Source organism: Xiphophorus hellerii, chromosome 7 (assembly GCF_003331165.1).
Source record: "Xiphophorus hellerii strain 12219 chromosome 7, Xiphophorus_hellerii-4.1, whole genome shotgun sequence".
In the NCBI taxonomy this organism is placed as follows: domain Eukaryota; kingdom Metazoa; phylum Chordata; class Actinopteri; order Cyprinodontiformes; family Poeciliidae; genus Xiphophorus; species Xiphophorus hellerii.
The window spans coordinates 21,441,367-21,453,906 of NC_045678.1; the positions used below are offsets into that span (position 1 = coordinate 21,441,367).

The 12,540-nt window shown below is 36.1% G+C and overlaps 1 protein-coding gene across 1 annotated transcript in view; it reads right to left on the reverse strand.

The window, feature by feature from the left end:
• Positions 1-12,540, reverse strand: part of map2 (microtubule-associated protein 2) — an 81,662-nt gene that overhangs the window by 25,703 nt on the left and 43,419 nt on the right. The window contains exons 4-6 of the mRNA XM_032568157.1: positions 9,914-10,179; positions 4,209-4,298; positions 2,636-2,710 (exon numbers count right to left, since the gene is read on the reverse strand). Of these exons, the coding sequence (XP_032424048.1) occupies positions 2,636-2,710; positions 4,209-4,298; positions 9,914-10,124 (376 nt within the window). The 5' untranslated portion in view covers positions 10,125-10,179. The remainder of the gene's footprint in view (positions 1-2,635; positions 2,711-4,208; positions 4,299-9,913; positions 10,180-12,540) is intronic.

Below are 12,540 nucleotides of genomic sequence, written 5' to 3' on the forward strand. Positions count from 1 at the left end.
GTAGCAAAACCTAATTATTAAATTAGTCTTTAATTTATTTATATCTGTAATAGAAGATAAAGAAATTCATAAGGCTGAGTAATAGGTCATGCTAAATTGTTTAACTGTGGACATTTAATTTTTTTTAATAGATGGTTTAGCCTGTTCTTGTTTTAAGATGGACATTTTTTTGCAGACAAAAAAGCTTCAGAATCAAACAGAAAGGAAGATATTTAGAAGAAGAAACAAAATACAAAAGGTTTAGTAGAAGAAAAGAATGTAAGAAAAAGCTTGGTAGAGAAGAACAGACACATAACACACACAGAAACAAGTGGACAAGCAACTCAAATGAATCAAAGCTTTGGGGGCCAGCCTTCATCTAGCTAAGAATATCAAATAAGGCAACATTTGATGGAGACATCTGCTCCTTTCTAATATTATAGAACACAAACAGAAGACAGTCAACATTAACGGCAACGGAGATTTTTGTATTCAGTGAAGGACATATAACCAGAAAAATGGCCTTTAGTCTAAACTGCAAAATGAACACAACACCTTTTCAAATATCTAAACCTTAATATTTTTCAGACCAGTCAAAAACACAGAGTCACCAACAGGTGACTCGAAATAAATTAGGGTGGCAGCAAAATGTAAATTTATTTTCAGTATTTTAATTTAAAAATGAAACATTATAATCTGTTTAGATAATCATGGATAATGATACATTAAAATTTTGTTTCTCAGATAATTGGAAAATATAATATTGTACCAATAAATAGAATTTTTTTTAAAAAGAAATATTTTCTTATTGTTTCCTCAACTATGAGGAGGACTTGACAGTTGTCCAGCCAATAATCACTGACACCTTCCGCAATGGAGGTAAGCCACAAAATATCCTTGCTAAAGAAGCTGGTTATTTAAAAAGTGTCGTAGCCATTAGAAAGTTGAGTTGATGGAAACAGTGTTCTAGAAAAAAGTATGCATGCAATTGGGACAACTGTACAGTGCAGGAAAGGCCATTCAAGAGTTTGTACTGTAGGTGATTCACAATGTGGGCTGCAGCTGGAGTCAGCCCTTCAAGAGCAACCACACACAGTTATATGAACCATCATAGTTCTTATGTAATCAGATTCTGAACAAGACAAGGGGAGAAGCATTTTAACTCATTCAGAATATCCATGTCTCTGATTGTAGAGCAAGAGTGGAGGGGGACTGAATCAGACTTCCTTTGAAATCTAATGAGGTTTCTACTGTCAGTGATGATTTTTGAGAGCCATGTCATCTTCTGGTCCTCTGTGTTTCCTTTAGTCTAGAGTCAGCACAACAGTATACTTTACCACTTTGTGCTCCCTGCTTATCAGCAGAAGGAGGCTCTATTGTATTAGTGTGCCTGACTGGCCATCAAACTTGCCTGACCTAAACCCCAAACCCCATAGAGACGTTTTGGAGAATTGTAAAGAGCAAGATGAGAGACAAGTACAAAGCTCCTGTTAAAGCTTCCTGAGCACATTAGGTGTCAGAAAATGATCACATCCATGCCATGACTCACTGAAGAAGTAATTTAAGAGGAGCTCCTACACAGTATGGAATGCATATACTATGCAATAACCAGACAGACCTCTTAAAAGGTCTTCTGTGTTAAAAATACTTTGTTCTCAGCTCTTATTTAATATTATTTTCTGAAAAACAGAATAAAATGTAACTTTTTTATTTTACTATCTCATTAAATTCTAATTTATTGAGATGCACCTATGTAATTTTCTGTTTTTGAATCATTTATCAGCAGTCTTTCAAGTTTTAGGAGCACTTTTTACTGTCACAAAAATTAAGCATACTCTTACTGGTCTATGTGTTAAAGTGGAAAGAAAACAGCTAATAATAGCACTTCATTTAATTGTAGTTACTTTTTCGACAACAGTTTTCCTTATATTCCAACAGAAGAAGGTAACTACAACTTTAAAACTATACAATTTAATTGCACTGATGTAATTTTGTTTGACATTTTTTATACCATCAGTTCAGTTATACCTTTAGATACTAAGGTTTATATTGGATCTTTTTGTTGACTAGAGAGCTAATCTCTGACTTATAAACTACATCCCACACACACAAAAAAATAAGTCAGACAAAAGACAATGAGCAAAAAACCCAATGGCCAAAGACATGCAAAACATAAATTAATCAAAGGAACAACTAACAGGAAGTTGAAGGGTTACCTAATATGGTTGATTTTAGTGTGTGGGAAGGCTGACATATAGAGCTTAAAAAATGGGTTTTGGATGAAGAGGATCATATAAAAAGACTATACCTGTACCAACACAGTCTACAAGCAGGTGGAAGTTTGTTTCACTCTGGATGGACGATGGCAAAAATGAAGGTTTTCAGGATGACTATGTTCCAGGCATAGGATGGTGGAGAGGTGGTAAGATATTACAGGAAATGTATGACAGGAGAAAGAAGAACATGATGTCGCTTTTCGCAGCTTGTATTTGGCTTTCTTAACACGCATCATAGTGTTGTTTGTCCCACTGGAGACTGGGAGAAACCCTTGTTTGAGGGGTAGCGCATATACACAACCCCAACAGGTACAGTCAACGGAAAGAAGGAGACCACACTCTAGTTTAATAGAAGTATGCACTCTTTATTCTTGGCCTACCTTGCTCCAAGGGACCAAAGTGTTCAGCTGCAGGTGAAGGGGGAGGGGAGGGAGGCAAGTTGGTGGTATCTTCAACTGTAAAGAGGCATTTTGAGAAGATGAGTCAAGCATACAGCTACATAAATCCAATGAAGACGATACATTGAAAGAATAAGCTCATTTATATAAATGTAGGACATACAGACGTATGGTGCTTAAAATTGATGATTGTTTACTCTGTACATGCATATTCTCCTAATAATGTACAAGATTCCAAGGTGGCATGAACAATGCTTTGCAAAAGTGTATATAGATCCAGAACCTTTGTCCAATTTTAACAAAATGCATACACACATTTCAATGCATTATATTTATGTTTGAAGTGATAGAAAGGGAAGGAAAAAATTTAAAGAATTGGTACGAAAGCCTTAAACATTTTTATGAGATTATTAGTAAACAAGTGGCATCATGAACCAAAAACACACCAAACAGGTCAAGGATAAAGTGATGGAAACATTTAAACCAGGTTTAGGTTTCTAAAACAATAACCTAAACACACAGTTTACTCATCTCAAAACATCATATATACCTATCCTCCAACGTATTACTAAGAGAGGCAGCCAGAAATGTATGGTAACTCTGGAGGAGCTGCAGAGATTCAAAGCTCAGATGGGATACCTTGTTAACAGGAGAGCTATTAGATCTGAACTCTACAAAGTTGTTCCTCATGGAAGAGTAGGAAGTAGAAAAGCACTAGGAAAAGAAATTCATTAAAAAAAATTGAGCCATGTAGGGGACAGAGCAGTCATGTGAAAAGTGCTCTGGTCAGATGAAACCAAAATGAACCTTTTTTCTAATACATGTAAAGTGTTATGTGTGGTTAAAAAATAGCATTGCATATCAACCTGATGCTTTTTTTAACAGGGAGTTGAGAAAAGATGGATGGAGTTAAACTCAGGGCATTGCTGAAAGAAAACCTATCAATATTTATGTACAGAGATTCAAAAGAGCTTGAGATCAAAGCATAGTCATAAGTCAGAAATGGGCCAAAGTCCAGCCCCAAATTAAATCCAACTCAGTAGACATTATCTTGCAAAACAGAAAAACATTCCCAGAAAAAAAAAAACAGGAAAAAAGCTTGCAATTGTAAAAGTGGTTTTACAATGCACTGACTCCAGGTTTCCAAAGACAAAAGCATGCTACAGCTTTTGAGATTTAATTTACAAACAGCTTGTAAACTGTGTATCACTTTCTTTCTACTTCACTACTCCTTTTCAGTCTATTACATCAAATCCCAGTAAATTTATTAAAAGTTTGTAGTTGTAATGAGAAAAAATTAGGAGTATGTAATGCTCTGCAAAGCACTGACAAAGATTCTACTATAACATATTGTAGATGAACCTTTGAACTTCAGGTGTGAAAACTGCTGAGTCAAAGCTGCCTCAGTAGGTCTTTGAATCCCTGGATAGTTGCCGGCAGTGTGTCCTAACCCTTACTCAACGCTAGCATAGACTCCAGTTCTGTACACAAGATTTTTTTTCCCTCTTCCTACTTCCTTGTAGCATTTATGCCAGTATTGGGATCTGCATCTCACCTGACGGCAGCCGCTGAGTCTCCTGTTCTCCCTTTAGCACCGCCACTGCCTCTGCCGTCACTTCCTGCACAATCCGTGCCGAAACTTGCTCTGAAAATAGACAATCACACAAACCCATAATGTAATTAAAATGTAAAAAAAAAATATATATATATATACTTTTTCATTATACAAGCAATTTGAACATCAGAATTTTTTTTGACTAATGTAGTTTCAGAAAGAAGGGCAATAATATACGCAACATTTCTTAACTCCTTCTTTAGGAAAGTGTGAAATAAACTGAGGCAGCTTACAACAAAGTCGAACCACCTTTGGATTTATGTTTATAAATGCCTTTGTGCATGTTTAAAAAAAATCATGCACCGAGCCTTGATTTGGAGTGGTTATAGGACGGAGTGTTTGATGTGATGGCTTTAAAATGCTGCTGTTTCAGAATCTTTTTCTATTCAGCATCACCCACACACCACACAATCTGGCAGCCATACACACTCCCACTATCACACACACTTCTTCCGGGAGCATTTAATGTTGCCCACTCACCAACTCAAAGCAGCCAGTTTCTCATTATCAATAGCAACAAAAAATACATTTTCAGTGTTTCCAGAGAAAGATCCTTTCTTCTATTAATAGACAAATTGTTCTCAAGTCAAGCCCACTCTGATTTCACTTGGTTTAAAAAAATCTCCTGAAAAAGCAGATTTGTGTGAACTTTTTTTCTTTCTTTAATATTTGTTTCTTTGTCTATTTTTATAAACTTGAATTTACGGTTCATGATCAGCAGTTCCCCCGATTGTTTAAACTAAACCATTGTAATGCACACCAAATGATGTAGAATTTACCAGTTAAAATGTTATTTAAAAAAGGGAGGTGTGGTGGGGGGAATCAGTGTAACTGTTAAAACACACAAATAGCTCATATAGGTTAAGAAACCTATATGAGCTGCACTGAAGTATAAGACACATTTACTTAAAAACTATAAAAAGTGAGGGGAACCTTGTCCACATTGATTTGGCCCAGTGACACATTGTGAGTTATCTGCATTTTAACAAACTCTCCAAATTTGTCAACCCATAGGCCTAGAAAAAAAAGTCATGCCTCACTATAGGTTGCAGGACCAGGCAAACCATGAAAAAAGTGTGACTGGAAAATACAGTAGATAGATAGATAGCATTTATTGTCATTGAACAGAATTCAACGAAATTTCCATTCCATTTCCAGTGCTCCACACTCTACAACAAACTGAAGACTTGCACACTATGACCACTGCTTTTCAGTTTCCATTCTCTGAAAAATGATATAAAATAGTCTCAAAGTACAGCCAGCAGTCATCTCTTGTATAAAAATGCAAAGGTTATCTATGTTGATTTAGCTGCAGTGGTTTGATAATAATTGAAGACTTGATAACATAAGCGGTCAATGGAGACAAGAGATGCAAATTTATGAAGTTGTCTAGAAAAGCAAGCCCTAATTTCCTGCCTCAGCAGTTCCAGAAGTTATGTCAAAACAGCTGATTGTATATCACAGGGTTTGGCCAGGTGATGTTTTTTGAAAGGACTCTCAAAATCAACTTTTTTAACTCATGGATCACATTATGTCTGTGAACAAACCCAGCAATGTATAAACACAATGTATTTACATTTACTTCTGGGGAACTGAACAACTTAAAGCTCTTTGGAAGCTCTGAGTCAGCAATCACCACACAAAACATAATATTATTAAGGAATTCTTTAATAATATTATTAATATTCCTGTGTTATAGCTACTAAATCCACATTCAAGGTCTGCAAGAGAGAGAACATGAGAGATCTCAAATTTGATAGCAGCTGGCAGCAGCAAATTTGATAGCAGCAGGTAGCCAACATGTATAAGCCTACTGGTTACTATAGCAACAGACCAGAGTCACCGTCTCAGGTCAATCTGATGTCAGAGGCAAGACACATGTCACAGGATGTATAATGCTTACCAGTATCCAGCTACCACTGCTAGAACATATAGAACATTTTAAATCAGTTGTTATTTTGTATGTTGAATAGCTTTTCTAAAAATACATAAATACTTAATACTAATTTAGTTTTTGGGGCTTTTTCGGTTATTTTCGGCAGGTATTTTGTTTGTAATTTGCATAATCACGCAAAACATTGAAACATGAATTTTGTTTCAAGTGCTAATACTTTCAAAACCGCTTCACAACATTGACAACATTGATGACATTGACCTGCGATGGACAAGGTACATCTCCAATGTTAAATGTCCATCAACATAAATGTCCTCAATTACTCTCTAACAAACAATCTACACTGGCTGCATGTGTGTGGTGCGAGAAATGAAAGGAAATTAAAAATGCTTTAAAGAGATAAAATATTTTGTTGTGTGATTGAAATGATGGAGAATCTTAATCATCACAGATTGAATTACCAATATCAATTGAAATCAATTCAATTGTTTGATTGTGCTTTGTGCCTATGAGATGGACTACTTTGATACAACTTTTTCATATATAACTGGTGAAAAAAATGGGAATTCTATCTCTTGTATGTAGTTAGATCAGAGTTTGGGAGGAAGAATTGAGGTAGGTTTGGTGGAAACAGACAGGTGTGTACCATCCATGACACAATCTATTGCAATGACTGAAAAATTAACCAATGAAATAAAACGTTTCCATACTTTCATGCCATAACCAATCACTGACTTCCATGCCATTACCAAACTCTGAGTTGCCATCACTCATACTAATGATTGATGGCAAGGTGACAATTAATTTTCCCTCTAGTCAGGCTGCTGTTGGTACAAAGTATGTTGGTAAAGACAAAAAGTGACTAAGTGAATACTCAATCCATTATGTTTTTTCATGTCATATCTGTTTTTCTATTTTCGCTACTCCTTGTACAGCCACAAAATATTGTTTAATATTGTTGTGTTATAGTTACTAAAAATGGGTTAGACTATGTGGCGTGTCTCATCACACAGTTGCAAAGACAAGTGTGTTGGAATTAAGATTCATGATTACAGTGTGACTGCCTGTCTGAAAGTATTATCATGCAATATACCCCAATGAATAAATTTATATCTAAAGAAATGAGTGAACCTTAATTGTTTCACATGGTAAACTTACCTAATCATAAAATATGAACACATGAAAGGTAACTAGCAATAAAAAGTTGAATAACTATTATCCAAGAACCTTTAAATTACTTAACAGACTTCAACATTTACTGATCAGGACCATTTAAGGTGAAGTTGATTAGTTTCCCTTCAAATCTCTACAAATTATATTACGTTGTTACTGCAAAAGACATTCTGGATTACATTTCCTTCCTAATTTTATTATTACCTTCTAAAAGATTGAGCTCGTCTCTGTTTACTTAGGTATACAGTCCAAAGTGAACAAACAGATCATTTATTTTGCAAGTAAGATATCAATGGATTTTTTTTTTTTTGAGAAACATTAAGATTGTGCTTACATCAGCTAAATCACATACACATCAGTCAAAGATCCTTCATATTCCCAAATTCATGCACCCCAAACTCTCTCTAGCTGTTCTTCTTTCTCATTAACTAACTCTGTTCCCTCCTCCTTCTTTTCTCCTTTTTTTCCCTGGCCACTCATAACATGGCTGACTGACTTTTTCAACTTTCTTTCAAAGGAAAGTCAAGAGGACAATTTTGTGCTTCACCGGTTCTCACGGTGACTGAGGAGCTTTTCAGGGGGAGAGAGGGCCTAGTGAGAACCAACATCAACCCTTCTGTCACCCGCCCTGCCCCACTTAGCCCTCACTCTGCCCTGCTCTGAGGAGATGCTAATGAAATGCGACAAGATGCAAAGCAGACAAACAGCTTCACATGCCGCTGCTGAAGTGGTGTGTAAATGTTACTCATATAAAGTTGATATACAGCTTAAAACTATTATTACAGATAATATGTGAAAGATGTTTTGAAACTGAAATTATTTGTAAGCAGTCATCAGTCATTTACAACACCTTGCAAATATGGTGTTGTGGCTGTAACATTTTCTCATATTATAGCTACAAACTTAAATATATTTTACAAAACAATCAAAATCTGCAAAGATATTGGTATCTACGTAAATTAACAGGTAGGGCATGAAAGTAGTATTCAGAGATGCAACCAAGAATCCCATGTGAACTCTGCAGGTTGCAGTTCAAGTTGGAGAAGATTAAGATTAATCTTAATCTTTTAGCTGTGCAGTAGACAAATCTGGCCTTCACGAAGCAGTTGCATTTTGAATAAAGATACATTAGTAAATCAAAATCAAAAATCAAATTTTATTTGTATAGCACATTTCAGCAGCAAGGCATTTCAAAGTGCTTTACATCATATCAAACACAGAAACACAATGCAACATAGAGTCAACAATCAAAACATGACATTAAGTCAAGTTCCATCATTAAATTTGTAATTGTTTACGTTTCAAATACAATCCTAAACAGGTGGGTTTTTAATCGAGATTTAAAGGGAAATCAGTGTTTCAGCTGTTTTACAGTTTTCTGGAAGCACCACAAATTTGTGGTGCATAGATGCTGAATGCTGCTTCTCCTCGTTTGGTTCTGGTTCTGGGGATGCAGAGCAGACCAGAACCGGAAGACCTGAGAGGTCTGGAAGGTCGATACAACAACAGTAACGGTAGTAACGGTTGCTCTCTGAACCACTGTAATCATCATTAAGAGCTGGTATCTGTAAAAACCCCAATAATGGAGACAAGAGATGTAAAATTAGCTCTTTGTCAGCACATACTAAATTCCTTTGTCTGTGGCAAACTGGCTTTAAAAAGAACAAAGGTTTTGAGAAAATTGTAGGGGAATTGTTGCCATAGTTACACTACTGGCACCACTGGTTGCCAGTCTGGTCTTCTGGGTGTGAGTGAAGACAGGGTTTGGCCAGAACAGAGAAATACTTTATGTGTTAATTACAGCATTGTTAATAACAGTATGTATCCTAGTGAGTGCAGCAAACCCACTCACTGCAGATACAATCCAAATTATCAGCTCAAACACATTGAAAAGGTTGCATACTGTATGTAGCACAGCACACAGCTTTGTAAAGAGTGAGTACACTTTCAATTCAGCTTATTCACTTCAGTTTAAAACTACTTTATCAATCCCAAAGGGGAAATTAGTTTAAGTCAAAATCAAAAAATAATAATAGTGCTCCCTTATTTAAACACACATATAAAACTTCAGCAAGAACGAAATGCATACAAAGTCAAAAAAACATACATAATATACATAACATACATAAAAACATAGCTAATATACTGTATATCCACAGATTTTAAAAGGACCAAAGCATAGCAGTCAGTTAGCCAAAACATGACATCATAAGAGGATTCTTACCATATTATTGCACCAAATCAATAATATTTGAAATAATTGAATAATTATTTCAATTATTTCAAAATAATTCAAATAAAAACTAAAACCAGACTGGCATATTAGCAAATGTTAATCTACCCAGCAGTAATTCTTGCTGCTTGAAGCAAACTGTCATGAATCAAAACAGTGCTTCTGACCTGATTGTTTTGTGCTGTAACCAGGGACTTTTTCAAGCATGGGATTGATGAACACTGCTGGCTCAAGTATTTTACCTCATACTCTTTTGCAGCGTAAAATATTTCCATAGTTTACACTTTGTGCTCAAAAAAAGGAAATGAGATAAATGTAAATACAAGAAATCTGAGGGCATTTTACCTGCAGTGATAGCGGGAGCTCCAGCTAGTTCGCCATTAAATCCATTCTCCCTTGCAGTGTAAGGAGCGGTGGTCATGTGGGCCCCTCCAGGCTGGCAGGTCCGGTAGGCTGATGAAGAGTAGCTGTTTGCTCCATGGGTGCCGCCAGGTTCTTGCCCCCCTGATGGGTCCCACTGGGGGGTGGTGTCTTCTGGTTGTCGACTGTCTGCCATGCTGTTGCTAAATAGCAGCTGGCAAGACCGGGCAAGGGGTTGGGAATCTCAATTTCTGGGTGAGAGACAAAAGGAGATTCAGGAGTGAGGTGAGAACTGCAATATTAGTGATGTTACATAAAGGAGAATGAACAGTCTCCGGCTCTAGGACGCACTGCATCAGTCACATTCACAAATCTCTTTTTGTCAGTCATAATCCGGGCCCCATCACCAACGCTTCGCTGTCAACACTTATCTAACTATGGATGTGTGCTTGTGAATTTGTTTGTAGGTGGTGAGTCGTTGGGTTTGGCTGTTGGCTGGCAGATGACAACCTCTGTAAAAAACAATATTGATTTCCATGTGCGCTGTGTAATGACTCATGCAGTTAGTGGGTCAGGTGGAATAAACAACTGGTAAAAATGAACAGACAAGACACTGAGTTCTAGGCATTCAAAAAGGGCTGATGTAAGGGAGACTTTGATCAGTCGAGCAGTGGGCTCCAGGACTCAATATTCTACAAATTTATTATCAGTTTTTCATCAGATAATGGACATTTTATCATTCAACATTTATCATTTCAACATTATTAGCATCTAGTCAGATGTTAATGTTTTTATATTTTCTTTGTTTCATTTTACATTATGAAACATGTTGCTGTAGCTGGTTTCCTATTCTGCCAGGTGGTAAACAGCTGTTTCCATCTGGACAAACCTACATCCGTTTAAAACTAGCTTAAAATATATAAGGACTGGAGTTAAATACAATCCTTTAAATCACAGTAAGACAAAGTCCCAAACAACAGAAATGTAAACAAAATGTTCTTTAACATAAGGCTTGACAAAAGTTCAAGTTTTGATGTGGAAAAGACACTATCTCGAAATAGAATTAATATAAAAACACTTTTCTTTTCAGAAATTGTTTTTTTTGTCTTTTAAATAATAAAATATCAAATTAAGACAAGAAATTCTGACAATTTTTTACCCTTATTTTTTTCCTTACTTAATCAGACTTGGATAAAATCCGATTCATATAAACGCTGATAATGTAAAATATCAGCAACTTTAGCTTGCAGTAAATCAAACTTTATACCCTACGTGTACATAGAAACCATCTCATTGCTGATCAAAATTGATCAACAACCAGGGAGAGAAGCTGAGTGCAGAAAACACTGATGAGTCTGCGTAATCAAAGACAAAATAAAGGAATGATTTACAGGACTGCCACGTAGCAAGCAATAAATAAAACTGAGGTTCTCAACTTGTCTTTATCACATGTGAGAATGATAAAAGTTAAAAAACAGATGTTGATTTCTTTTTTCTTATTTATCTATTTTTTCACTGTTGTCCTAGTTTTTAATGAGGCAGTTCCAGTCTCAGGCGACACAAGAAGCACATTCAATTTACCGCAGTCTAACAGTAAAAGGGCTGAAGCAGAGATAAACAAAGGGCGCAGTGGTGGGTTTTACAGGAAGATAAGTGGCTGGTAGTACCTGAGCTGTGCGTAAGCGTTTGTGTTGAGGTAATTTGTCATTTAGCTCTGCAGTCCACAGAGATCCTGAGAGTGAAGGGAAGCCTAATGGAGAAAACAGGAGTCAATAACTGCAGCCTGAACGCAAGGCGATGCTACAGTGAGCACTACTCACTGAATTCACAGTACAAACCATACTCCTGATTAACGTCTACTCACATAGATTACCTAGCAGAATGTAACCGCAACTGGTAAAGAAGAGAATGTTGCTGGTATCTATGAAAAGAGTGAAAGTAAAGGTTTGCGCACATTTTTTGTAATTATTTACAGTGTAAAAAAAATAAAATATTGTTTATAAATTGTATAATTGTAAACATAATACACTGGAACTGACGTTTTCTAAAAGGCAATTAGTCGACGAGAGGAGAAAATCCTTTTGGAATGAATAAAATAAACTAAAGAAGCTTAGAGTATTTTTGCTAATAAGGGAATGTACAAGTGGGGAAAGTTGGAAAGACATCTGTTTTACAGGTCTGAACTAATTTAACAAAGTAACACTGCTTTGTCCACAATGTGTCTCTATTGTAGTGAAATATTTTGTGGAAAGTCTTAAGCGCCAAGTTGAGCGGCTCGTCCCTTTGCAGAAATGCTGCTGCAATCTGGAAATGCATATCTTCTCCCTCTTTTAATGCATTCAGTAGATTCCAGAATGCATTAAACATTGTGAAATCAAACCAATGCAGAAACATATCTGATTTTCAGAGCAAATATTCTTTGAAGGCACATACTGCCACTCCGACCCATGCAAAAATGTGTAGGTGGAACGGAATTTAAAAGGGGAGGAAAGAAAAAGCAAAACTACAATCAGGATTGCTACAACTATCTGAAGGAATAATTCATGACAAGTTGACAGTGGTTAACTTGGAAACAGAATTAAATATACCTCTAACTCATTGGAAGTTTGTAA